General features: G+C 44.8%; 1 protein-coding gene across 2 annotated transcripts in view; it reads right to left on the bottom strand.

Annotated features, from left to right (window-relative positions):
* DOCK4 (dedicator of cytokinesis 4) overlaps positions 1 to 27,952 on the bottom strand; it is a 529,522-nt gene that overhangs the window by 175,973 nt on the left and 325,597 nt on the right. For both annotated transcript variants that reach the window (XM_082254719.1, XM_082254720.1), the window contains exons 24-27: positions 25,643 to 25,770; positions 17,489 to 17,623; positions 15,201 to 15,299; positions 5,163 to 5,257 (exon numbers count right to left, since the gene is read on the bottom strand). In XM_082254719.1, the coding sequence (XP_082110845.1) occupies positions 5,163 to 5,257; positions 15,201 to 15,299; positions 17,489 to 17,623; positions 25,643 to 25,770 (457 nt within the window). The remainder of the gene's footprint in view (positions 1 to 5,162; positions 5,258 to 15,200; positions 15,300 to 17,488; positions 17,624 to 25,642; positions 25,771 to 27,952) is intronic.

The following is a 27,952-nucleotide window of genomic DNA, read 5'->3' as shown; positions in this document are numbered from 1 at the left end:
GTTTTGTAACAAGCAGTGTCAGGAGAACAATAACTCCATAGAGTGGTAGGTGCTGTGTCTGTCAATGAACACCAGAAAAATTGATTTTACAGTAAGTCAAAAATCCAATTTTCTCTCTCGTTCATTGACGGACACAGCTCCTGGTATTCATAACCATTGGGACGTCCCAAAAGCAGTGCAAAAAAACATGAGGCGTGGGAACAACCAAAAACTTCCCAAGGCTAAACATTAGCCAACCAAGCAACAGAGGCTCAACCAAACAACCAGAACCCACCTGAAAAAAACAATACACCCTTAAAGAGGATCAGGTCCTCTTAAACAGCAGCCTGAAAAACCTTGCGGCCAAAGGAAGCATGCGCAGTTGCCAACACATCCACTTTATAAAACTTTGTAAAAGTGTGCACCGATGACCAGGTGGCCGCCTTGCAAACCTGCGTCCGTGACGCCTGATGATGGAAGGCCTAGGAGGCACTAAGCACCCTAGTAGAGTGTTCCTTGACAGGGAAAGGAAAACCTGACCTCTGATGGCCCGAACCACCGTCTGTGTGATCCATCTGGAAATGCTCGCAAAGGAAGCGGCCAACCCTTTTCGAGGTCCATCCGTGAGCACAAAGAGAGTCTGACTTCATAAAAGACTCCGTAGCTGCCGGGTACACCCTTATTGCCCAGACGACATGCAAGGCAATTTCCTTCAGCTATTTAGGCCTGGGAACAGGGAAGGCAACACGCAACATCTTCATTTCAAAGAAAATCAGAGATAACCGGGGGGCGAAGAACCACCTTATCCCTGTGAATAACCAGGTAAAGTGAACGACAGGATAACGCCGCCAGTTCCCACACCCTGCGCGCAGAAGTGATAGCCACTAAAAAGGATCACCTTCTGAGAAAACTTAAGCAGAGGAATCTCCCGAATATTTTCAAAAGGAGGCTTCTACAGAGCTAAAAGCACCAAATAAGATCACAAGGCGGCAACGGAGCCCGCACTGGAGAAACCAAATGTCGGACACTCTGAAGATAGGTATGCATCAGGGAGTGTGTGGCCAAAGGACATTGGAAGAAGATTGCCAAAGCCTACACCTGGCCCTTTATGGTACTCAAGGCCAATTTCTGTTTAACCCCCCATTGTAGGAAGGTTAAGATCCGAGCCACCAAGAAGCAGCGAGCATGAACCCCAAGAGACTTACACCACACAATGTACGTCTTCCACACACGATTATAGATCTTCCTAGAAGTAGATTTCCTAGCTTTAAACAGGGTAGTAATCACTGACTCAGATAAACCCCGATCCTTCAGCACCTGGCGTTAAACAGCCAAGCCATCAAAGCCAGAAACTGTAAAGCAGGATGGAAGATCGGTTCTTGGGACAGAAGATCCTTCCTGAGAGGAAGCTTCCAAGGAACGTCGGCGACTAGCCTCACCAAATTGGCATACCAAGTCTGGCGAGGCCAGTCCGGAGCCATTAAGATGACTGGAATCCCTTCTGCCTCAATCCTGCGTAGAAGTACGCCAGAAGATCCCTTGACTGAGCCACAGACCTCTGCACCTTTCTGTTGAGCTGAGACACCAACAGATCCACCTCGGGAGTGCACCACCAGAGACACAGCTGATGAAACACCTCCAGATGAAGGGACCACTCCCCATGGTCCATTGCCTGCTGTCTGAGATACTCTGCCTGCCAATTTTCCACCCCAAGAATGAGTATGGCGGAGAGGGCTGGAACCAACTGTTCTGCCCACTTTAGCATGCCTGCTACCTCAAGAGCCGCCAGGACACTTCTTGTGCCCCCTTGATGTTTGACATAAGCCACGGCTGTGGCATTGTCTGATTGAATGTGCACTGGACAACCCTGAAGACCAATGATCCGGACAATCTGATCGCTCGGAGTTCCAAAACATTGATCGATAGTCTGGACTCTTCCAGCGTCCAGATCCCCTGAGCAGAATGCTTGCTGAGGACGCCTTCCCAGCCAGACAGGCTGGCATCCGTGGTGACCACTGTCCAATACAAGGGGAGGAAGGATTCTTCCAGCTGAAGTGCCAGAGAACAAAGCCACCATTATCAAGGACTTCCTCATTCCCTGACTCAGTCAGATCTGAAATTCCAGAGACTTGGGAGCCCTGTCCCAAAGGGTAACGCCACAAAAACGGATAATGCTCCACTCCCAAAGCAAAGCGGAGAAAACACTGGTGACTGGCACATATTGGAATGTGAAGGTAGGCATCCTTGATATCGATAGAGGTGAGGAAATTCCCCTGATGCAGGGATGCCACCATCGTTCGGATGGACTCCATTCTGAACTTCTGTACCCGCACAAAGCAGTTTAGCTCCTTGAGGTCAAGGATTGGACCTAGTTTGACTTCCTTCCTGGGGACTGTTAACAGGTTTGAGTAAAAACCCTGAAAAAGTTCAGAAGTCAGAACCGGGACAATCACCCCTTGACAGAACATGTCTTGTACCACCCCAAACAGGCCCTGTAAGCGGTCTGGGGACAAGTTCAAAGGAAAAAACCTTGCCGGAGGACAACAGCAAAACTCGATCTTGTAGCCGGGGCTGTATAACTTTGTGAACCCACTTGTCTTGCACTAGGGAAGTCCCTGGGTCCGGAAACCAGAGAAGATGACCCCCCATACGGGTGAGGGTGCACCTTCATGCTGAAGGAGCCTTGTCCACAGGTCTGGAGAAGCCCGATCTTGGCTTGCCAGACCAGGTTCATTTGGAGAGGCCCTGAAAGGCTTCAAGCCCTTGTCAGTCGACCCTGAGGGATAAAAAATGTATGAGCTGAGAAGGAAGGCCCTTGTCTACGATGAAGTGCCTTGCCTTAGTAGCCTGCAGAAGAAAAGTACTCTTCCCCCCATGAGACCTTTAATGATTTCATTCAGGATAGCTCCAAACAGGCGATCTCCTGGGAAAGGAAGATCAGTCAAGGACTTTTTTGAAGTCTGATCTGCAGACCAGCACTTGAGTCAAAAGACACACCGAAGGACCACTGCCAAAACAGAGAGGCAAGCCATCAGGGAAGCCGCATCCAAAGAGGCATCACAGACAAACTGCAGCTCCTGGACCAGCTGGTCTGCCAGCTGGGCAAAGGCAGGGGGGAGCTGTTCCCCCTCCAGGTCATGGTGTAGGAGTTTAGCCAACTCGGTCAAAGTTTGTGACACTAGGGCAATGGTGAACTGAATATCGGCCTCATTGCTGAACCAGCCAGTACATAATGCAGGCCACAGCCTCCACCTTCCGGTCAGCCGGATCCTTAAAGGCCGGGTACTCTTCAACCGGAATCATGGTTGCCTCGTTTAATCTGGAAACCAGAGGGACCACCACCGATGGCACAGTCCACTTCTTAAGAAGGGACTCCTCATAGGGGTAACACCTAGTAACGTGCTTAGGGACCACAGCCCAGCAGGCAGCCGAATCAGATTCAGGATCTGATGAGACAGATGAGGCAGGGGAAGGTGGGGGGGGCGCCCCGCAGCCTCAGAGAGGGGAAATGTGCTCCAAAGACTCCATGAGTCACCAGGGGCACCCCACAAAAATGTGAAATGGGCCCCACCAGACTATCCACCCACAGAGACAAGAACCTGCAGCCACCAGGATAATCTGCGCTCCACGTGCTGTGATCAGGAAGTAAATTCATCCAGGAGTCAGCACCAGGGTATGAGGAGGGGCTCTCACTACCAAAATCGCTGCCCACAGGTCTCCACTGTCATGGCCGTCGCTATTTTCAATGGCAAACCCAAGCAAAATGGCCGCCGTGTATAGAACACACGGGGCTACAACAAAATGGCAGCCCTGCACAGCATTACGAAGCATACAGGGACCCAGGATTAGGATACCAGGCCTCAAGGACAGATCCAAGCAGGATGGGGGCCCTGGCAGGAGCCCCCACCAGGTACAACCCCCTAATGCAAAGTCGATCATCCGCTCGCAGCAGCTCACCCCCCGCCCCCATCGTCAGTCAGCGCCCTGCCCCACCCCAGGAAGGTGGCCAGACCACCCAAACAGTCCCAGCGTATGTGAAAGGGGGGGCAGGATGAGAAACTCAGCCGGGGGGGGGGGGAGTGCCTGAAGGGAAGGAGGGGAATCCGGGGGTCCGACTCAAGGAGGGGCCCACGTCCACCCTAAAACCCTCCAGGGGAAGAGGGGGGACGGCTACTCACCATAACAGGAACCAGGCGGGAATCACTCCAGACAGAGCCCCTCTCCATCAAAATGGGGGGCTGTCGGCCAGGAGGAATGCTGCAACTCAGGCTTGAGACCCGGTTGAATGCGACCTCGCGAGGCGTTAAGCTCGCAAGCCAGCCCCCTTCCAGTGGGGCTATGTCATGGCCAACCTAGCGCGGAGCTGAGGTCTACACGCACTCGCTAGCCAGACTGGGGTGACCACTGGATCTAGATTATCCAGCCCGTTGCCAAGTCCGGCAGTTGATTAAAGATCTCACAGGAAAAATCTAGGAGGGAAAAAATTCTATATAAAATTTTTTTTGCCAGGACCAGAGAACTAGGTCCTTACTCCTGACTAGGCAGAAACAAACAGAGTGGTTATAGCAGAGAGAGTGAGTATACTCCCTGGGACTGCCCATGAATGTAGCCAGAATTGTTTTCTGCCTAGTGTCCTACTCCTGTAGGGGGCAGTATAACCCAATGGTTATGAATACAAGGAGCTGTGTCTGTCAATGAACGAAAAAGAAACAAGGTTTATTCAAAGATGGCACCTATTCACAACATAACAACTCTGCTGGTGCAAATTAATATATGGAAAAATGTCATAATGGTGAGTTTTTTTTCCCATACCTTGGTTTTCTTTAAGATACATTGTTTGACAGAAAAGCTAGTTCTCATCATCCTGCTTAGCTACAAACCAGTTTGCAGCACTGGGTTTTTTGTGTATGTCCAAAACCATGCTTACGTGGTGCTGGACATAGACTGTTATCTGAGCAAAAAAAACAATATACACCAATATTCAACAACAGCAATCAAGTATAGCGTCTGGCATGGGCAGATGCTGGAGTATAAAACTTCACTACAGAAACCTCTGTAGTTCAGATTTAAAAAAAATGCTACATAGACATAAGGTGATATAAGAATGTTAACTGATGATTTTTATCCTGACTTAAGTTCTCGTTTAATAAGATAGCATATAAAAAGTGTTTTTGCCTTCTTACTTGTTGGCAACAAAACGCATCACAGTCCAGTCTTTAGGAAACATTTCAGGTCTTATAAGTATCCGAAATACAGTGAAGATCTGCAGCAAAAAATCCTGAAAAAAAAGAAACAGTTCAAAATCATAAAAAGGTAACAGTATAAAACAAACATAAACAGCTGTATTTGTATTTTTTGTATGTGCACTGTAAATATAATAGACAATTTATACATAATTTTCTTGGATGTTTATCAATGTGATACTACCCAATGAAAGAATATTTAACATGAAATGTAAATTACTTTCATATCCTCTTCATTTACTATGATCAGGAAGTTGTTAAAAAGATTTTTCTTTTTTAGTCATGTGAACATGAGATATTATATACAGTATGAATATTTTTTATTCTCAGTTCCAGGCAAAGGAAGTATTTATACTTAGCTACATTGGGGAAAAAAAACTATTAACAGTGCACAACAGCTCAAGCCAAAATGTACAGTACACACACCTTAATGATCCTATTGCCTCTTCCATTACCTGCTTGCCCTGTAATGTTTCAGAGAGTGAAAGCTAGGGCAAATAATGTCTGCTGCGCTATTCATTTATTTTTTTAGGCAACCCAGAGTTTAATGCATCAAAAGCACCCCTTGCCTAAGAATTTAAAGATTTTTTTAAAAAACAATGGAACAAAATTGAACACCCTAAAAACCTGTAAACCTAGAAAAAGGGTATATTAAACTAAATTAATTTATTGTTCGATACAATGGGGATTATTAGAAAACCTGTCTGGGTTTTACTGCAATCTAGGGCTCCATTAGAGAGATTTTTCTCTCACTTAATGTCCCAGTCAAAATGGTTTTACCAGACAAGAAAAATCTGAAATAGGAACACAGCAATAAAAAGCTAGTCTTCCCCTACTCTACAAAAAAGTGTATTTTTTCTGTCTGTGTTGCTGTTGGAGAGACCTTGCTTCTTACCTGGTAAAACATTGTCAGCAGTAAAATTCTAACATGCTGGTATAGAGCACCACAGGTTTTGCACCAGCTGTTTCCATCAGCTGTAGACTTGTGCTGGAGATGTGGAGCTATTCCTGGGGATATCTTGCATATTTTTTGGTCTAGTTCTGCTTTTCCCAAAGATTTACAGATCATGAACTGTCAGACAAGCCAGCATTCTATTTCCATAACACTTTCCCCTCTCTACAACAGTTCTCTCCTGCCCAATCTGCCTAATGCCGTTAGAAGTTGCATTTCATACTCCTGTCAAATATGGATAATTAATGGATATTAAATCAAGCAAATGGGGGACTTGATTGCCTATAGCAAAGAACAAGACAGATTCTTGCAAACCTGTTTTTTTTTTAATTGTGTTCATTCTGCACTTGAATTTGGGGCCCTTGAGGTCGTGATCTAGATGAGGGGCCATTGAACAATGAACCAGCTTCATTACCTTCCCTCTCTTTCCCTTTCGGGCCCTCACCCTTCCCTGGATGCACTCATTCTCTCTTCCCTTGCTCTACCCCTGTAATTTGAAAATCTGCTTGCACACTGGCAACTAAACCTCCCCAAATATTCTCCATCCTTAGGCCAGCAAACGTAAGACGTAATTTCTGGTCAGGTGGAACGCAAGCGGAAGTTCGGTGGAACGCACGCCGCTCGCTATAGCGAGGAATACGGTAGGATCGCTCTCCACTATACGTCGGGGAATTATCTGCAATATGTATCTGATGAGCCTTTAAAGTTTTTAGATATTGTGAGTGCAATATCTGGAAGCCTTTTATTATTTAAATAAATTTACTAGAACGTACTGCTGGATTTCTTTCTGTTTATATTCCTGCATCTGAGGAGAGGACATCTTAAAGGGGCCCTATTTCATATCCACTGTCCAAGCCTTTTAGACCCCTGGGCCATAAGGTTTCAAGGGGTCCATGTATTCTGGTAAGTGGACTCACTTGTGGGGAAGAGGGCACATCTGGAACCACAAGAATCACCAGAACTTACTTGGAATTATTTTTGGCCACGTGTGATCACACCATTGTCTGCACTGGACATTTTGAATATTTTCACTGGACACTTGCTTATTTACATAATATATTATTTTTTCACTTGTTTAATTATTTTTCACTGAACACTTGTCTAATAATTGAACATTGTTCAATTTATCACTGGGATTGGAAATAATATATATACATTTCGCACAGATTTATACGATTATTTAGATTACATATATTCTTGTCACATAATTTAGATTCACACTGTTTCAGCGCTGTGTTATTGGTGTATTTATGTTTTTTCACTTTGTGATGAAAAGCAGCGTTACATTTTTCATTATTACATTTTTTTTGCCTATGCGCAGGGTAGACTTTTTTAAGTCATTTATCACAAGATTTACAATGTGTTACACAATTTTCACTGGAATAGCAACAGAATTAGGCACTGTTACTGATCATTGGAAATCAAACAATTAAAAAAAAATAGAAAAAGTCTGCAGCAATGGTCAAAGTGGTTTTTCAAAATACCAACATAAGCTTTAAGGTCCTAATAACAATATAAAGATATACGATCTGCCATCACATTTTAAAAGAGATTGGCTTTTGTCTTGAAGGTATGTATTGAAGGGAAACTACACAGTAACAAGAGGGATCATAGAGATATTATTGCCTGCTTAAATGTTGTCAGTCTGACAAGCTACTAAAAAAGGAGCACAATTGTAAATAAATAATATGCTGGGAGGACAAATCTTCACATTGACCTATTTAAGAATAATCCCTTTTATGTAAAATCCTCAAATCTGCATGACATTTCCAATAGACAAGACAGCACACATCCAAAAGAATTAAGAGAAGCCATTTGTACACATGAAAAACTAGCATTTGTGATGATTCGAGCATCCCAAGTCAGTGTCTCGCGTGTTAAAGAACTAAACAACATTGGGGGCTGTAATCCTATCACGCAAATCATATTTAACACTCCTACACTAAAAAAAGAGAATCATTAAAGTGCTTGTAAACTCTTACATATACCCAGGGAAGTGACTGGCCTAAGGTGATACATGTTTATCTGCAGTCCTCTCTTTTTTACATTTATTTAAAGTCCAGAATTGATAAAGCTTGTCTGAGAGGTCAAAAAAAAGGGGATGGAGAGCTGAAGTTAAAATTTGCAGAGCTCAGCGAGGAGAGCTCTGAGAGCTGCTTGGAGGGAAGGAACACACCCTGTGTCACACAGCACACAGGAACTGAGGCTGTCAATCCCAGGAATGTCACCTTTTGGCCCCTTTCACACGGGCGGTGCGCCCAACGGACTCTGTTTTGCTCAGCGGGGATCGATCCACCGATCCCCGCTGAGCAGGCAGATGACAGCTCCGTCTCTGCTTACTTTGCAGAGACGGCACTGTCTGATCCCCACTCTCCTCTATGGGAGATCGAATGAAAACGGACCCGTTGTCTGTTTTCATCTGATCTGATCCTCCAGACGGATGGAAAATAGGGTTTCCATCTGTCCGGATTTCACGGATAGGATCAGTTCAAATAACTCCTTAGAGGGATATGCTTTGTTCATTTTTCATGTCTGGGGTTTACAACCACTTTAATATAAAGCTTAAGTTAGAGTTTTGTTTGGTTAGCATAGTTTTGAGGATAATGCCTAAATCAAAGTTTTGGATTTTGCCACCAGCAGTTATTCTCATCCTCCTTTCTTCTGTCTTGACTTCCTGATGCTCTCACACTCTTCACCTTTCCCCTATACTGCCTAACTCCATCCTATCATGCTATGCTCATTCTCCCCAATCCTATCCTGCTCTGTGTTGGCACTTTCTGTAGAAGAGCAGGGGGACATACGAGCAGACTCCACATCTCTGAGCCGTACCACTGCCTGTCCCTGGCTCCCCACCCCTCTGTCTACACGGTCTCTTGCCCAAAGTTCCTTCAGAGTATGGAGACCGCCATTCCTCCAACACATGCGCATCTCCTTCCCCTATCCAATGCCACTCAAGGCATCCTATTTTACTCAGTGGCCACATCTACAATTTGTTTACTCAGTGTGTAGATGTCTCCTACCCAGCCACTCTTCTGTAGCGCAGAATGTCTGGGGAACAGCAGGACAAGGATCACAACAGGGGCCAGAAGTTTGGGGCTAGGTTTGTTGCTCCCAGCAGATGCAGTTCTGACCTTTCATCTAATACTATCACATTAATGTATAGCTGTATCATCCAGTACTCCCTTTTGCCTGCACCACACACTCCTCTTCCTGCACATAATGCCTACTGTTATATTCTCCGTTCTCCGCTTCTGCACATATTGGCTGCTCCAATATCTTCTGCCTGCTCTTATGCCCTCTCCACTCCTCTTCTGGACATGCTACTCATTGTCAAAGGCTCTGCATTTCTCTCCTAAACATGCTACTCATGGCCTTAACTTCGTTAAAGTCACGCAGTGCTGAATCGCAAAATATCCCCTGATCAGAAAGGGGGTAAAATCTTCCGGGGGGTTAATCAACCCCACTTTCTCAAAAGCAAGTTGTGTCGCTTAGTCACTCAGGGAGAAGACTTTGTTTTCCAGTCTATCAATCTGCATTTCTTTATCAAAATCTAAGATCCTGAATCTTAAAACTACAGAACAACCCCATGTTACGGATATGAGGAATGTGGGGAGGTATTCTAAGACCCTAACACTTTCTTCCCTAGGGTCCCAATGCTGCTTTTTTTCCGATGATACAGTACAATGAGCGTTGTTATTTTATAACAGGACTTTTGTTACCTGCAGTATCACAAGGTCAAAATAAAGAGAAAAAAAACACTACATTTAAGGACTTGTAAATTGCAATATTTAAACATTTTAATTTTGACGTTAATGGCCTATTTGCACTTAACCTCCCTGGCGGTATGATTCTTTCCGATTTTAGGTGCTGAAAGCGGTACCATTATTTTGCATGTAATTCTTAAGAATGAGCAGCTCAAACCAAATATTTACTACATATGATTTTTTTTTTACTGTGCGTTCTTCTTTATAACATCTCGGGTATGATAAAGTTTGAAACACAAAATCATAAATTATAATATAATAAATAACTATAAATAAGTTTATGCATGTATGTATACATATATATATATATATATATATATATATATATATATATATATATATACATATATATATATATATATATATATATATATATATATATATATATATATAGTGCTTTGCAAAATATTTGGGCCCCCTTGAACTTTTCAACCTTTTGCCACATTTCAGGCTTCAAACATAAAGATATAAAAACTGTAATTTTTTGTGAATAATCAACAACAAGTGGGACACAATCATGAAGTGGAACGAAATTTATTGGATATTTCAAACTTTTTTAACAAATAAAAAACTGAAAAATTGGGCTTGCAAAATTATTCAGCCCCTTTGTAGCGCCACCTTTTGCTGCGATTACAGCTGTAAGTCGCTTGGGGTATGTCTCTATCAGTTTTGCACATCGAGAGACTGAAATTTTTGCCCATTCCTCCTTGCAAAACAGCTCGAGCTCAGTGAGGTTGGATGGAGAGCGTTTGTCAACAGCAGTTTTCAGTTCTTTCCACAGATTCTCGATTGGATTCAGGTCTGGACTTTGACTTGTCCATTCTAACACCTGGATATGTTTATTTGTGAACCATTCCATTGTAGATTTTGCTTTAGGTTTTGGATCATTGTCTTGTTGGAAGACAAATCTCCGTCCCAGTCTCAGGTCTGTTGCAGACTCCATCAGGTTTTCTTCCAGAATGGTCCTGTATTTGGCTCCATCCATCTTCCCATCAATTTTAACCATCTTCCCTGTCCCTGCTGAAGAAAAGCAGGCCCAAACCATGATGCTGCCACCACCATGTTTGACAGTGGGGGTGGTGTGTTCAGGGTGATGAGCTGTGTTTCTTTTACGCCAAACATAACGTTTTGCATTGTTGCCAAAAAGTTCGATTTTGGTTTCATCTGACCAGAGCACCTTCTTTCACATGTTTGGCGTGTCTCCCAGGTGGCTTGTGGCTAACTTTAAACAACACTTTTTATGGATATCTTTAAGAAATGGCTTTCTTCTTGCCACTCTTCCATAAAGGCCAGATTTGTGCAGTATACGACTGATTGTTGTCCTATGGACAGAGTCTCCCACCTCAGCTGTAGATCTCTGCAGTTCATCCAGAGTGATCATGGGCCTCTTGGCTGCATCTCTGATCAGTCTTCTCCTTGTATGAGCTGAAAGTTTAGAGGGACAGCCAGGTCTTCGTAGATTTGCAGTGGTCTGATACTCCTTCCATTTCAATATTATTGCTTGCACAATGCTCCTTGGGATCTTTAAAGCTTGGGAAATCTTTTTGTATCCAAATCCGGCTTTAAACTTTTCCACAACAGTATCTCGGACCTGCCTGGTGTGTTCCTTGTTCTTCATGATGCTCTCTGTGCTTTAAATGGACCTCTGAGACTATCACAGTGCAGGTGCATTTATATGGAGACTTGATTACACACAGGTGGATTCTATTTATCATCATTAGTCATTTAGGTCAACATTGGATCATTCAGAGATCCTCACTGAACTTCTGGAGAGAGTTTGCTGCACTGAAAGTAAAGGGGCTGAATAATTTTGCACGCCCAATTTTTCAGTTTTTTATTTGGTAACAAAGTTTGAAATACCCAATAACTTTTGTTCCACTTCATGATTGTGTCCCACTTGTTGATTCTTCACAAAAAATTACAGTTTTATAGCTTTATGTTTGAAGCCTGAAATGTGGCAAAAGTTCAAGGGGGCCGAATACTTTTGCAAGGTACTGTATATATATATATATATATATATATATATATATATATACACATACATACATACACATATAAAAAGTACAGTACAATTGCAGGAAAGGGCGCTGGGGGGGCAAACTAATGTGAATTTATTTTATTTTGCAATGTATCAGTGTGTTTTACTTTTGAATTTGCTGCCGGTTCCACCCCCCTGCGAATGTCACGTAGCAGGAGACGGAAGCCGGGGCACAGAGAGCATCGGGAGGAAGATCTTTAAATTTAAATTTAACCCCAAGCCATACTCAGGAATACTGCTAGGAAGGTTAAAGTTGATCTCATAGGTTTACATACCCTGGCAAAATGTATGATTTCTTGGCCATTTTTCCGTGAATATGAATGATAATACAAAAACCTTTCTTTCACTCATGGTTAGTATTTGGCTGAAGCCGTTTATTATCAATCAACTGTGTTTACTCTTTTTAAAAAATTATAATGACAACAGAAAATACTCAAATGAAGCTGATCAAAAGTTTACATACCCTGGTGATTTTGGCCTGATAACATGCACATAAGTTGACACAAAGGGGTTTGAATGGCTATTAACGGTAACCATCCTCACCTGTGAACTGATTGCTTGTAATTAGTGTGTGTGTCTAAAAGGTGAATGAGTTTCTGGACTCCTGAGAGACCCTTGCATCTTTCATCCAGTGCTACACTGATGTTTCTGGATTCTGAGTCGTGGGGAAAGCAAAAGAATTGTCAAAGGATCTGCAGAAAAAGGTAGTTGGACTGTATAAAACAGGAAAGGGATATAAAAAGATATCCAAGGAATTAAGAATGCCAATCAGCAGTGTTCAAACTCTAATCAAGAAGAAGAAAATGAGGGGTTTTGTTGAAACCAAACCACGGTCAGGTAGCCTAACTGAAATTTCAGCCACAACTGAAAATTGTTGGGATGCAAAGAAAAACCCACAAATAAGTTCAGGTGAAATACAGGACTCTCTGAAAATGTGGTGTGGCTGTTTCAAGATGCACAATAAGGAGGCACTTGAAGAAAGATGGGCTGCATAGTCGAGTTGCCAGAAGAAAGCCATCACTATGCAAACGCCACAAAGTATCCCGCTTACAATACGCCAAACAGCACAGAGACAAACCTCAAACCTTCTGGCAGAAAGTCATTTGGAGTGATGAGACCAAAATTGAGCTTTTTTGGCCACAACCATAAATGCTACATTTGGAGAGGAGTCAACAAGGCCTATGGTGAAAGGTACACCATTCCTACTGTAAAACACAGAGGCTGATGTTTTGGGGATGTGTGAGCTACAAAGGCACAGGAAATTTGGTCAGAATTTATGGGAAGATGAATATAGTAAGTTATCAAACAATACTGGGGGAAAATTTGCATTCATCAGCCCGGTAGCTGTACATGGGACGTATTTGGACATTCCAACATGACAATGATCCTAAACACAAGGCCAAGTCAACCTTTCATTGGTTACAGCAGAATAAAGTAAAGGTTTGGGAGTGGCAATCTCAGTCTCCTGACCTCAATATCATTGAGCCACTCTGGGGAGATCTAAAACGTGCAGTTCATGTAAGACATACACAGTAGTTACATAGTAGTTGAAGTTGAATAAAGACAACAGTCCATCCAGTGCAGGGGTATGTGTGTCAGTGGTGTGATCATTTCCCATAACCCTGAATAGTGTGATCTGTGAGATGCATGTTCAAGTCTTTTAAAAGTAGCCATACTCCCCGCAGCTACCACCAATTGTGGAAGAGAATTGCACAGTCTCACCGCCCTTACAGTGAAGAACCCCTTACGCAGCTTAAGCTTAAACCGCCACTTCTCTAATCTCATTGTGTGGCCATGTGTCCTCTTGCAGTCCTTGAGACTATATTCGTTTTATTCCTATGCTGGGATCAACATTGAGGTAATTGTAAATCGCTATCATGTCCCCTCCCAGGCCCCTCTCAAAGGAGAAGAAATTAGGCTCTTGTAATCGCTTCTCGTAATTAAGGTCCTCCAATCCCCTAATTTGTTCTCTGCAGTTCCAGCACATCCCTTCTGAGGATTGGCGACCAGAACTGGACAGAATTCTCCAGATGTGGGCAGACCAGGGTTTTATAAAGTGACAGGATTATAGCCTTATCTTTTATTCTGCCGGCTTTGGCAGCTGCAGCTTGACATTGCATGCTATTGCTTAGTCTATCTTCTACACAGCCCAATAATTTACAGGAACTGGAGGCTCTTTGCCAGGAAGAATGGGCAGCTTTATCATCTGAGAAGATAAAAAGCCTCATCCACAAATACCACAAAGACTTCAAGCTGTCATTGATGTTAAAGGGGGCAATACATGGTATTAGGAACTGGGGTATGTAAACTTTTGATCAGGGTCATTTGGGTAGTCTCTGCTGTCATTATGATTTAAAAAGAGTAAACACAGTTGACTGATAATAAATGGTTTCAGCCAAACACTAACCATGAGGGAAAGAAAAGTTTTTGTGTTTCATTCATATTCTCTGAAACATGGCCAAGAAATCATAAGTTTTGCCAGGGTATTTAAACTTATGAGCACAACTGCATGTGCATCACTTTTATGATGTATAAGCGTTAATAAGCATTACATCATACAATAAAATGTGAGTTAAGCTAGCCCCTTTATTTTGAACGCCAACTCAGTGTACAGATTTAAAAAAAAATACTTTTTTTGGGCACGCCAAATATGTTGCATTCTACTGTATAGCGTGCTGAGAAGCTTTTTTTTTTTTTTTACAATAATTGGCATCGCAAGTATCATAAAGCCTTGTACTACAGAAAAGCACTGCCAAAAGTATTTATAAATATTGACTAAAAAATATCTAGAACTGAGGTGAAAAAAAAATTGATACTTCTATAACTTGATTACTAATCAAAAACTCGGCCCTCTGTTGGAAAATACTGCTGCTGACTAAAACTCCGTAGCCAATTCAATTCTAGCTACCATTTTCCAGAATAGGTTAGAAAACTGAATACTTGATTTGTTATAGCCAATTTCCTGTTATCCTATTTTGTGCCCAAACTGGTTCCTTTACCTTAAATTCTACAGATTTATAGTCACCTACATTAAACTGAAAAAAAAAAAAAAAAAACGGCATGCAAAAGTGTAACAAAAATACAAAAGGGAATGACTAGTGTATGGACTGATCAGAAGAAGCTGTGGCCACGAGGTGGATTTGACAGCTTATAAACACATCCCGTTGTCATGTTACAAAAATATAAATAAATAGGAAAATAAATATTCAAGTCAAGAGGCATACCCTTAGCTCTTCCTTTGTGTTGAAGCTCTCAAGAAGTTGTTGGTAATGTCGATCTGTCATTTGTCTCAACAGAGAGAGCAAAGATGCCACAAAACCCCCCTGAAAGAAAAAAATAAATGCAAGAACATAAATTACCCATAGTCATCAGACAGATTTAAAGCATTTGTAAGCCCAACATTTTATATTCCTGATATGTGCCTGCATAGGAAAAAGTATTCTGTTCTTTTTGTATTGCTTCATTTATGTGAAATCCCTGGTGTTCTTGCTAGTCCCCATGCTATCCTAATAAAAAGTTACCACACTAAGCAAGAAAGCACATTGTGGTCAGTTCTCTAGCTATGCTGGGAACTCAGTGTGCTCTCCTCCACTGATTAGACTTGTCCTGCCATGCCCCCGCTGCACAGCCATTCACTGGAAAGTTCAGTGTGCTGCTGCTTCTCCTCCCCCAGCTCTTATGCAGCTGAGAACAGAGGGAATGTGATCATTTATAAAAAAGGGGGAAAAAAGGTATTTATAATGTTTTTTTTATCTATACAAAAATGTTTTGCCTTTCATTTTTATTTTAAACTGAATGGGTTGTTTTACAAGGTGATCATTTACAATCACTTTATTTAGGATGCATATGATAGATCATTTGACATAAGATCCTCATTACCAATAACAAAGACAAAAAAACATATAATATTTGGCCTTCTGCATAAAATTGTCTAAAAAACAAATAAGATTCATAAGTGAACAGAGAAAGAGGGAGAAAACAATAGTTAAATGTCTAAAGGACTACTGTAGGGCAATTGAAGAATTTTTAAATACTACAATTCAAAGCATTTGCCTAGATGGGACCAGGAAGGGAATTTAGGCCAGTGAAATGTTGGGACAGCCCTCTCAACCATGACCATGTACATTACGGTGGCACTTTATATAACTATATTAAAGATACTTTTGTTTGTTACGTTGATACGTTTGTTTACAGCATGAAAACAGCGGTCTGGTTTCTTTGTCCAGTGGTCCTCCGCACTGCATTTGTCAACTGACACCTAAGTCCAACACTTACTGCAATATTTTTGCAACTTGATTGATCCCTTCCTTTTTACACATCAACTTGACTGATCTGGTGTTTCCTATATAGTTTCAATAATCCAAGCTTACAACCATTGAGAGGAGGAGTGATTTGGAGGAGGAATTCATGGTGGAGCCACTTAGAACTGTGTAGGTCCCGTCGGCTGATGAGTGGACTGCAGCACAAATGGTCCCCCTGACAGGGGATTGTGGTAAAACATTGTCAACACCTCAGTCTCCCACTGGAATTAGATGCTTTAGGATAAAGCTCTAAGGCCCCTGTCACATGTGCTGGACTCTGTTCAACTCCGGTTTGCTCAGCAGGGGGATCAGTCTGCTGATCCCCTGCTGAGCCGAGCTGAGCAGAGCGGCCGGATTACAGCTCCACTTATTCAGAGCAGACACAGCCCACTCTGCTCTATGAGCGTAGAATCCAGCTGTACAGACGACTGCCTTCCAATCCGATCGGACCAGACAGAGGGGAACAGATACTCTTCCATTTGTTTTTGCTATATTGGATCGGATCAGAGGTAGCCAGATGTAAACAGACTGCCCATAGAGCAGAATGGAGGGTTCAATCCAGTCTGCCTAAAAACTGGACAGGCGGGATTGGACCTCTCCTGAAAAAGTGTAGGCTTTTATTTATGTAATCACTGTCTTGTTTAAATGCATTCTATGATACAGTGATAGTTACAGGTTATCTCAGTTTTCCTAAAAGTGGTGAAGGAGGTTATACATACACATTTTATACATATAATTTAATACACATACTACAGTATAAGAGCACTGCACCACCTCAAAGTCAGTTTTTATTTAAAGATTCTGAATCTTTCCCTGAAAGAATAAATATTATGCATCCCACATTCAGCAGGACTGGCACAATGGAGTACATCATCAAAGTGGTCACTCTACATCGAGGGCCTGGCAGGAAAAGCCTCTTAGGAAGCCAGTAATATTTTAACTCCGAGCTATAGCTATATAAGCGTTGGTAGCAGTTATTTTGCTATATGTACACACACACACATTGTTATTACAGTATATGATTGATACATGTTCTGCTTTATATATGTAGCAATCTACATTTTGTTTTACATGAAAGAGTTTTCACCATATCATCTGTTTTTACAAGAAACACGTGGGGCACAACTTAGACACTTCTGGTACAGAAAAATTCAGCCACAGTAAGAAATTTATAGCATAGTTATTATCTACAGCCCAGAAAAAACACTTACAGTCACATCTTGAAACTGTAGCCTCATTGCTGAACCAGACTGCTGAGGTCGACTTGTAATCTCTAAAATTGTCCTCAGTAAAATGTCCAGTAGACTGTTAACAATCACATCAATTTCCTTCATGGCACACTTTTCCTAAAACAAAGAGATATCTACAGATGAATAACACATTAACGGCCCTGGGTTTAAAAAATTCCCACAGGTAATTTTAAATATGTGGTAATTACTTGCTATCAATGCTACAGAGTGGAATTTTCTTCTGTAACCCTTTCCTGCCTGCCCCAATGGCCCATTAAACAGATCTAAACACCCAGGGGTAGGAAGGGTTGGTGAACACAGAATGTGATCCCGCCAGCTAATAATCTTTAATCTGGACCAAGAGCTGTCTCACAGCTCAGTTTTGGCACTAGGAGCATGCATTGGGTGCTCTCTTAGCACATTAACATCGGTTGCCCAGGGAAGTATATGTGCCGCATGTGGGCATTAAACCACACCTGTGGTTGCTCTCTGCAGAAATGTTTTATTGAACTTGTCTGGTCCCAAGAAAGTCATCTGAACTCACTTACGGATTATCTTTAGCCTTGTTTTTAAATCTTCTGACCTTTCCGCCTGCCCATACTGAGCTTTGCACAGCCTTAGGTTTTGCCACAACCTTTAACGTGTTTATGTAATTTTTTAGGGATGTTGCAGTGGTATGATAGGTGGTTATGCGGTGTTCAATTCAATGCCATCTGCAGTGCTAAGGCTTACTATCAGGGAGGCAAGGGCTTTAGGACAGCATGGACCAATCCAGATCCTCCAAAGGGTTCAGAAGAACTTATTTAAAAGTGTTCTTCCTTCAGTTGTATAGAATCATCAGCAAACATGAATATATAAAATGTCCTTCCCAACACAACTTACATTTATTGCTTAGCCAGCTTTTTCTTGTTGCCTGTATGTTATTTCATAAATGCTGAGTAGATATTTTTTAACAGCCGCTCCTCCCAATTGATTTTTCACCAACAAATAAGTCGGCAAGGCAATGCATCTCCAAAAAATACTTATAGGCACCTTCGAAAACCCCCTCCTACGAGAGTGGCTCACCTTAAATTACAATGTGGTACATAAATGGAATAGTATTTTCATTTGTAGCCTTGATCAAGAAGTTTAACCTGAACAACATATTTCAGGGCACCTGCACTTTTTTTTCAGCTGTTTTATACAGCTGTGAGTGTTAACCCCCCCCCCCCCCCTATTATGGTCAATTGGTGGAGTCAAAGATGCAAAACTAGGGGGGCGTGGCCAGGAACGGCATGTGAGAGGACGCATCTCACTGAGCTCCCGCTCTGATCCGAACACCGATCCTTTCCCCGGTCTCCAAAGCTGCTCACCGGGTACCGACGACATCCTTGTACCGTCGGGCACACACCTGTGCTCCCTCCGGCTGCCCTTCGGGCGATGCTCCGCCGCAAATTGCGGGAGAACTCCGGGATGTCTGGGCCCCAAGATGGCGCCGCGCACGGCCTGCCGCAGCGGACGAGAGGATCCGAGAAGCCCGCCACCTCCAGTAAGTCCACCAAGCCCCCGAAACACCCACCCAAAGAGCCGCAGCGCGATATGCGCTACTATGCACAGAAGTCCCCTGGCTCGGTGGGGAAAGGGAGACCCCCAGATGCCAGTACCAGTGCGGGTGCTTCTGGCCCTGTCAGCCCGGGTGTGGGTGGCCCTGGAGTGGAAGACTGTGCTGTTGAGGGTGAGGAGGAGATGGAGCAGGGTGACGGGGAAGTGGAGGAGCAGCCCACCCTTGCAGATATCCTGCGGGCAGTAAACAGATGCAACAACAATGTAGACCACCTCAAAAAGCAATTTGGGGGCCTGACAGAAGCGGTGTCCCTTCTTCGGCAAGACCTCCAGAAGGTCCGGGAGCGCACCACGGCTGTGGAGGGGAGAGTGAGTGACTTGGAGGACCAGCTACCCCCCCTGACCAGGGAGTCCCGCCATACTGCTGGCATGACCAGGGCCCTAGAACAGCGGGCTGAGGATGTTGAGAACCGCCTTCGGCGGAACAATGTCCGCATTGTGGGTCTGCCTGAGAAAGTGGAGGGGAGAGACCCCACGGACTTTGTGGACTCTTGGCTCAAGGAAACCTTTGGTGGGGATGCATTCTCCCCTCTTTATGCCGTTGAGAGGGCCCACAGGGTTCCCCCTCGGCCCCTGCAACCGGGCCGCCCGCCGAGGACCATGCTTGCCCGCTTGCTTAATTATAGAGACAAAGAGGCTATCCTGAGACTGGCGAGAGAGCGGCGGGATATACAGTACAATGGGGTGAGGGTCTCGTTTTACCCGGATTTCTCCGCTGAAGTGCAGAGGAGCAGGGCGAAATTCTTCGCGGTCAAACAGCGTCTGCAGAAACTACATGCCTCTTATGCCATGCTGTATCCTGCGAAGCTCCGTATTATTGCTGGGGGTCAACATCATTTCTTTGAGGATCCGTCGGAAGCTTCCTCGTGGATTGACCACAATGAGCATTCCCTTCGTCCTCGTCAGATGCCTCCGGAAGATGGTGTGGCCTGAGGATTCTTCTCAGGTGCCCTTTTGCGATGATGACCCGGTGGATGCTGTTTGGGGGGCTCTGCCCCCGGCCTGGAGATGGAAGTACCTGTGATTTTTTCCTCTCTCCTGCTACCCCCTGTTTTTGTTTTTTCCTTCCCCTGTTCTACCCCTGTTTTGCAGGTGCTAATATCCTGGAGACCGTTGGGACTCGAACTACTGTTTGCTAGCTTGGAGCTGTAAGGTTCTGTCCATTCCGCAGAAACTTGGGTTCCTGTAAGTACTTGTGACTTCTTTCCCCCTTTTTGGATGGTTTTCTTTGGTTTTTTTTTTTCCTTCTCCCTCACCTCCCTTTTTTATTTTTCTGTGGGGGGTAATTTTTCTCATCCCCTTTTGGACAGTATATGACTTCCTCACCAGTGTGGATGAGACCTGTTGTCCTCTACACGGGAGGGGAGGCTGAGCTGGGGTGCTCCCCAAGGACTATGTCTGCGACACCGGTGTCCGAGGGCCTTGGCAGTTGGACTCTGTGTGGCTGGTTGGGGCGCCCTCGGCACGGTGCTCGGTTTTTTGCACTGTTTAGTTGGATGGTCCTGTTGACCTCCCTGAATTGGAGTCCGAATTGTACCTTTACTATGTGTTTACCTGGTGACAGCCAAGATCCCTATTTTGTACCCTGTCTTGTACGATGTCCGCTGATCGGTGTCCCAGCCCCGCCGGGGCTTGTGCTGCTCTGTCGCCCACCATGACGGCTGTCCCGGTTATTTCCTGGAATGTTAGGGGGCTGAGGGACCCACTTAAGCGTTCCATGGTTTCCTCGACCCTGCGCAGGCATTTTCCAGCCATCTGTTCGTTACAGGAGACTCACCTGGATGCTGAGTCGCGATCCTGGTTGCATTATGCCTGGGCGGGCTGGGAATACCACTCCACGCACACCTCCTACTCTCGTGGGGTGAGTGTGTTAGTCCATCGGTCCCTTGACTTTCAGGAACATCATAGTCTAGTTGACAGGGAGGGACGGTTTGTATTTCTATACTGTAAATTGTATACCTTACACTGTATTCTGGCCTTTATTTATATTCCTCCCCCGTTCCATGGGGAGGTCCTTCGTCAGCTTGTATCCTATACTCTGAGCCACCCGGAGGTTCCGGTCTATGTACTGGGGGACTTTAATTGTGTATGGGACGCGCAGCTGGACCGACATTCTTCTGCACTGGGGAGTGGAGGCATGGGCCGATCGGCCTTGGCGAAATTCGCTGAGGAAGTGGGTTGGACGGACATCTGGCGACTCCGCAACCCGGGGACCAGGGTCTTCTCCTGCTTTTCCAAAACCCACACCTCTTTATCACGTATCGATTTGTGCCTCTGCTCCTCCTCTGCCATTAGATATGTTGACAAGGTTGAATATGCCCCCAGGGGGGTCTCGGATCATTCCCCTCTGGTGCTGTGTCTAGCTGTGCGCCCCTCCGCTACCCTGCAGAGGGCGCCGTGGAAACTTAATGCCTTCTGGTTGCACTTGTTCCCCTCACATGATAGGCTTAGAGAGGCTATGCGGGAGTTCTGGCAGGTACATGATGCTGCGGGTGGGCGGGGTGTACAGTGGGAAGCTTTTAAGGCCTATCTACGGGGTTTATTCATCAGGGAGGTACAGGCCATCAAGAGGAACACAGCGGCTCTGGGGGAGCAGGCTGAGGGTTTGGCGACTCAGCTGGAGGCCCGCTACATTGCGGACCCATCTGAGACTAACCGAGAGGGCTGGCTGGCTGCTCAGGAGGCTCTGGTTCGTATAAATTCCTCTGGGGCTGAACGTAGGAGGTTTTTTCAACGGCAGGCGTACTATGAGGAGGGGGAAACCACGGGCAGGTTGTTGGCCAGGATTGCCCACTCTCATCAAACGTCGCCTTCCATTGGGGCACTCATGGGTGATGGGGGCCGGGTTGTGAACACCCCGGATCCGGTTATGGAGGTGTTGAGGGCATTTTACGCTACCCTATACCAGTCTAGACAGGGACACACTGCTGCTGAACTCTCGGAGTATGTAGATGCCATCTCCCTGCCCTGCCTGTCAGATCTGGAGAGAGCTGAACTGGAGGCTCCCCTTACCCTGAAGGAGCTTCAGACTGCGTCGGCTTCCTTCCCTAACTGTAAAGCTCCGGGGGAGGATGGGCTGCCAATGGAGGTATACAAGGAGTATGCGGAGGAGACGTTGCCACATCTTCTGGAGGCCTTTTTGGAGGCCAAGCGGAATATGAGGTTGCCACCTTCTATGTGTAGGGCTAATGTTATCCTCCTCTTGAAGCCGGGGAAGGACGGTCTGGACCCCGGGTCCTACCGTCCTATCTCGCTCCTGCAGAGTGACATTAAGATCCTGGCGAAGGCTCTTGCGCTGCGACTTAACCGGGTAGTTGCTTCTATTGTACATGCTGATCAATCGGGCTTTATGCCGCACAAGTCGACGTCCATTAACCTGCGCCGCTTATTCCTGAACATACAATCCCCGGCAGACAATGGGGGCAGTAGGGCATTGCTATCACTCGATGCGCAAAAGGCATTTGACAGTGTAGAGTGGGACTACTTGTGGGTGGTCATGTCCAAGTTTGGCTTTGGTGAGAACTTTATTTCATGGGTAAAACTGTTGTACCAGGCCCCGGTGGCCGCTATCCGGGAGGGTGGTAGGGTGTCCCATCCCTTCTCCTTGTTTAGGGGAACTAGGCAGGGGTGCCCCCTGTCCCCCTTAATCTTTGCCCTGGCGATAGAGCCTCTAGCTGCCCTGATTAGGTCCAATCAGAACATAGTGGGATTCCGATACGGCCCCTTGGAGGAAAAGATCATGCTATACGCGGATGATACCATGCTTCTGTTAGGCGATACCTCTGGTTCTCTGAAGGAGGCTATGGAGGTTATTACTACGTTTGGCTCGTTTTCGGGCCTGCTTATTAATTGGTCCAAATCCTCCTTGATGCTGCTAGATGATCCCGAGGGTTCCCAGGAAGTGGGGGTAACGGGGATTCCTGTCTCCACTGAGTTTCGTTACTTGGGGGTGCAGGTGACCCCACAGCCCTTAGACTTTGCCCGTCTTAACCTATCTCCCCTCCTCGCCCGCTTTAGGGATAAGATAAAGGTCTGGTCGAGGTTGCGCATGTCACTGGTGGGCAGGGCCAACCTCATAAAAATGATTCTCATGCCCCAGCTGCTCTTCGCCCTTCACACCTCCCCGGTCGTGGTCCCCCTGAGACTGTTCCAGGTTGTCAATACCATTTTTAGATCATTTCTGTGGCTGAGCAAGAGCCCTCGTATAAAGTTGGAGCACCTTCAGCGACCTAAGGAGCTTGGGGGTCTAGCAGTTCCAAATCCCTGGCTGTACTACTTAGCCTCCCAACTTCAGCATATTGCACGGGTCATGAGTGAGAAGGGAGAGGGGTCAATTGCAGGCCTTGTGGCCCACATTGTGGGCAGGGGAGATGTGGCGGCCCAATTGGAATCCTTGCGATTCGGGAAGTCTAGTAAGCGCTATCCGACCTATGTCCTTATGCAAAAGACCTGGAACAAGGCTCGTCAGCTGCAGCAGGTACTGGGATATACGGACTATAGCCCTATCTGGAAGAATGCCAGATACCCGGAGCTGGCTGGATTGCCGTACGGAGCTAAGTGGCTGGGACATGGCATCTCTCATATGACACATATATTCAGCGGTGGGGTGCTCAGATCTTTTGCTGCACTTCGGGAGGAATTTCGTCTCCCCAGGTCCATGCACTTTTATTATGTACAGTTGGCACATGCCGTTAAGGCCCAGGGGGGGGATGATCTTTGGACTCACTTTCCCGCCCCGATATTTCATTTTATGTCTACGGTTTCTGATTTTAGGGGGTTTATTTCCCATTGTTATTCTCTACTAATGAGCTCCTTCATGGATCGACACCCTCTTCGAGTGGTTCCCCGGTGGGAGGCGGATGTGGGGGTATTTGAGGATGAACAATGGGAGGAGGCTCTGCAGGCTGTGCAGCTGAGCTCTCTGAATGTGGCTCAGAGATTGTCTCAACTATACATTTTGTACAGGACTCATTACACACCAGCCCGGCTGTTCAGGATGGGGAGGAGAGATTCTCCCAACTGTGGTCGATGTATGCGGGACCACGGAGACTTAATGCATCTTCTATGGCGCTGCCCCAAACTTCATGTCTATTGGAAGGGAGTACTCTCGACGCTCTCGGGGGCCTTCGGGGTTACGATACCGGAGGACCCTAAGGTTTGTCTGTTGGGTGTTCTTTGGGGAGTTCAGGCCCCGGAGCTGGCCCTGCAGGCCATCGGGCGAGCTCTGTTTCAGGCAAGGAAATTGATACTGAGGCGATGGATTTCACCAAGGGCCCCACTGGTTAAGGAATGGGTTGCGGCTATGGGTGATACACTTAGATTAGAGAAGTATATATATCAACATAGGGGCAGCGTGGGTAAATTTGACCACCTGTGGGCTCCGTGGCTGGCTGTGCCGGGGCTTGCCCCGGTGGAGTTGGTTCTGAACAATCTTTTGGCGGGGGTGAGGTGAGACCCCGGGACCATTGTTACACGAAAGATCACTGTCTGCTCTGCTTGAGGTTGCTGTATCTGGTGGGGGCGCGGGGCAGTTGGGTCGGACTATTGTATGTTTTCCTGTCACATATGGGGATCTATGTTGGTAAATATGTTTGCTATTACTGCAAGTTTTTTCATGCACTTGAGTACTGTACGTATTCTGGACTCTGTATTTCTGTTCTTTTTTTTTTTGTGTGTTGATGTTTTGTTTGACATCTTTAATAAAGTTTTTGCCTGATTTAAAAAAAAAAAGATGCAAAACTACCACAGGGATATATTGCATACAATGATGTTTTATTATAAGAAGGTGGCAAGTAAGACAACCCAACTAGTAACATTCACCCAAAACAGACAAATCTGCTTTGTGTGGAGCCAGTCTTAACATGAAATACAGCACATATTTTTAAAATAAAACACAAGCGAAATACATTTTAAATATATATATATAGGTTCACTGTTTTAGTTTTGGGTTTGTGGTTCTGATCATGCTCACGTACTAGTCAGAAAGACCCTTCTGCTATTTCCTGGTTGATCCCCCTGCTCATTGGACAGAGGTAATGCTTTTGATTAACGGAGGGTGAAATGTTATCTAGTAAACTGCATTATTGAACCAGGGAATTTGGGATTATGCAATGGGGCATGTGTGAGTAAATCTTTAGACACAGATTGGCTGTGTATAGGAGAACAAATCACATGACAGGTAAACATATATTTTTTACCTTTCCATTTAGCAGTTTGCTGTCAGTAGAACTTTATCTGGAACCAGGAAAATTGGCACTGCATCCGATTTAGCAATCAGATTAGACCCAGCATATAATCATAAATTCAAACCTTTGAAAGTTAATTTGTGATCAAAGATGAGGCCTTGAACCACAGTATGCTATTTTAATAAAATGTAGAGGGGGAAAATAACAAACTCTACAGCTGTACGCCAAGCACCTGCAGTGCACTTCTCCTATATATAGATTACTGTAGAAGTGGTGTACAGTCTGTTTTGGATTACTGTTCAGCATGCTGAATGGTAATGTATATAATAAATGTCTTGCAATTACTTACTGAGCTGTTTTTCTTGCTTAGACAAAACATGTTGCTAAGGATACGTGCGCACATTACTAGATCTTTATGCTCCTGCAGATGCATGTGGAGGTGGTGGAGGACAATAGGGAGGAGTATAAAACGGGACTCTGAAATGACATACAGTTTTTATTATTATTACACAGGTCAGTTCTGACATTCAGTAGACTCACATTTTGTATGCAGCATTAATATACAGCCAAACATATCCAACACAATTTATCCTATCATCAGCTAAATTTGACATACTTAATATAATGACTCTGAAATGGTCATGTCCTGCTGTTGCTATGAAACCGTTCATATTAAAAATAGGCACTACATCACCGCAGACTGCACAGAATATTTCTCTTTAGTATTGCAGCACATTTCTACAAATGAATCATGAGACATGTTGACAACACAAAGTGCATTGATTTTTAAGTGCAACATTCTATTTCACTTATATTGGTGTTCATTTTACTGGATAATAATTGCTACAGATAATAATTGGGGTTCTCTGGTTTATGAGGAGCAACTTATTATTACATGTACAAAAAAACAAAACAGCCCTGAGAAAAATGGGATTTTGTACTTACCATAAAATCCATTTCTCAGAGTTCAGCAATGGGCACAGCGCTCCATACATCATAACTACTGGGTTATATTGCCTTCTCCAGGAGTAGGACTAGGCAGAAGAAAAAACACTTGGCTACGCCCATGGGCCTTCCTCAGTTGGTATATACCCCCCCCCCCCTTTGCTCTAGGTATTCAATTTAGTAGCAAGCAGTATTAGAATTATCAAAAACTCCTTAGAGGGGTGGGAGATGCGTCCGTCAAACTCAGTGAAATGGATTTTATGGTTAAGTACAAAAATCCCATTTTCTCTTACGTTCATCGATGGACACAGCCCTCCATAAATCATAACTACTGGGATGTCCAAAAGCAGTGCCAAAAAGAAAATGAGGGGTGGAGAGAATAACCCAAGGCTGAACACAAGAGCCCTAACCAGGACACAGGAGCCTTAACCGGGTCACAGGAGCCCCACCTGAAAAATAAAAATGTAAAGAAAAACATCCCTCAAGAGGGAACAGCCCCTCTTAAACATCAGTCTGCAAAACCATGCAGCCGAAAGAAGTATCCGCAGATCCCAACTTATCTACTTTGAAGAAATTTGTGAAGGTATGCACCAACGACCAAGTGGCCACCTGGCAAACTGGAGAAACTGACGCTTCATGACTGAAGGCTCAAAAAGTACTCAGCGCCCGAGTAGAATGCGCCATGACAGGGAAAGGAGGAACCTGACCTTTAATAGCATTGGACTGAGTCACCATCTGTCTGACCTCCCTGGTGATGGTACCTGAAGAAGCAGCCAGCACTTTCCTTGGTGCTTGTGTAACAACAAAAAGCAAGTCAGACCTCCGTAAGGACTACGTAGCTGCTAGATACACCCAAATCACCCGAACCACATCTGAGGCTTGCAAATCAAATTCCTTGGGATGTCCTTATTCAAATGGAAGTCAGAGACAACTTTCGGCAGGAGTGATGGACAGGGACGAAGAGCCATTTTATCTCTATGGACCACTAAATACAACAGGATAGTGCTGCCAACTCCGAAACCCTGCAGGCCGAGGTAATAGCCACCAAGAATGCCACCTTTTGGGACAACGTAGGCAAGGGAATATCCCGTATATTCTCAAATAGAGGTTTCTGGAAAACCGAGAGCAGTACGTTTAAATCTCATGGCGGCAAGAAAGACCATACAGGTGGAGCTACATGTCAAACCCCCTGAGTGAAGGTATGAACAAAAGAGTGCATGACTAGGGGTCGCTGAAAGAAGATTGCCAAGGCAGATACTTGGCTCTTGATGGTAATCTAGGCCAACTTCTGCTCAACGCCCCCGTTGAAGATAGGTTACGATCCGAGCCACAGAAAAGGATCGAGGATGAGCGCCAATCGACTCACACCAAGAAATGTATGTTTTCCACGTAAGATTGTATATCTTGCTGGAAGTCGACTTCCTTGCCTTAACCATAATAGGGATCACCGATTCAGACAAACCTCTATCCCTCAGTAGCTGGCTTTCAATAGCTAAGCCATTAAAAGCAGGGACTTTAAAGCAGGATGGTAGATCAGCCTTTGGGACATCTCTGAGAGGTAGCCCCCAAGGAACATTTACTCACAGGATTCCTCACAGGAACCGCGGAAGAAGCTTGACCTTTCACTAACCTCCTGTGCAGCCTAACCTGTTGAAGGAGCTGTATGTAGGACTGTGCAAAAAGAACTGTCTTAAAGGTGGACACCACCAGACCC

The sequence above is a fragment of the Pelophylax lessonae genome (assembly GCF_965119305.1).
Source record: "Pelophylax lessonae genome assembly, chromosome: 4".
Lineage (NCBI taxonomy): Eukaryota > Metazoa > Chordata > Amphibia > Anura > Ranidae > Pelophylax > Pelophylax lessonae.
The sequence above is the reverse complement of the archived record's forward strand: the minus strand, read 5'-3'. Positions and strand labels throughout refer to the sequence as shown.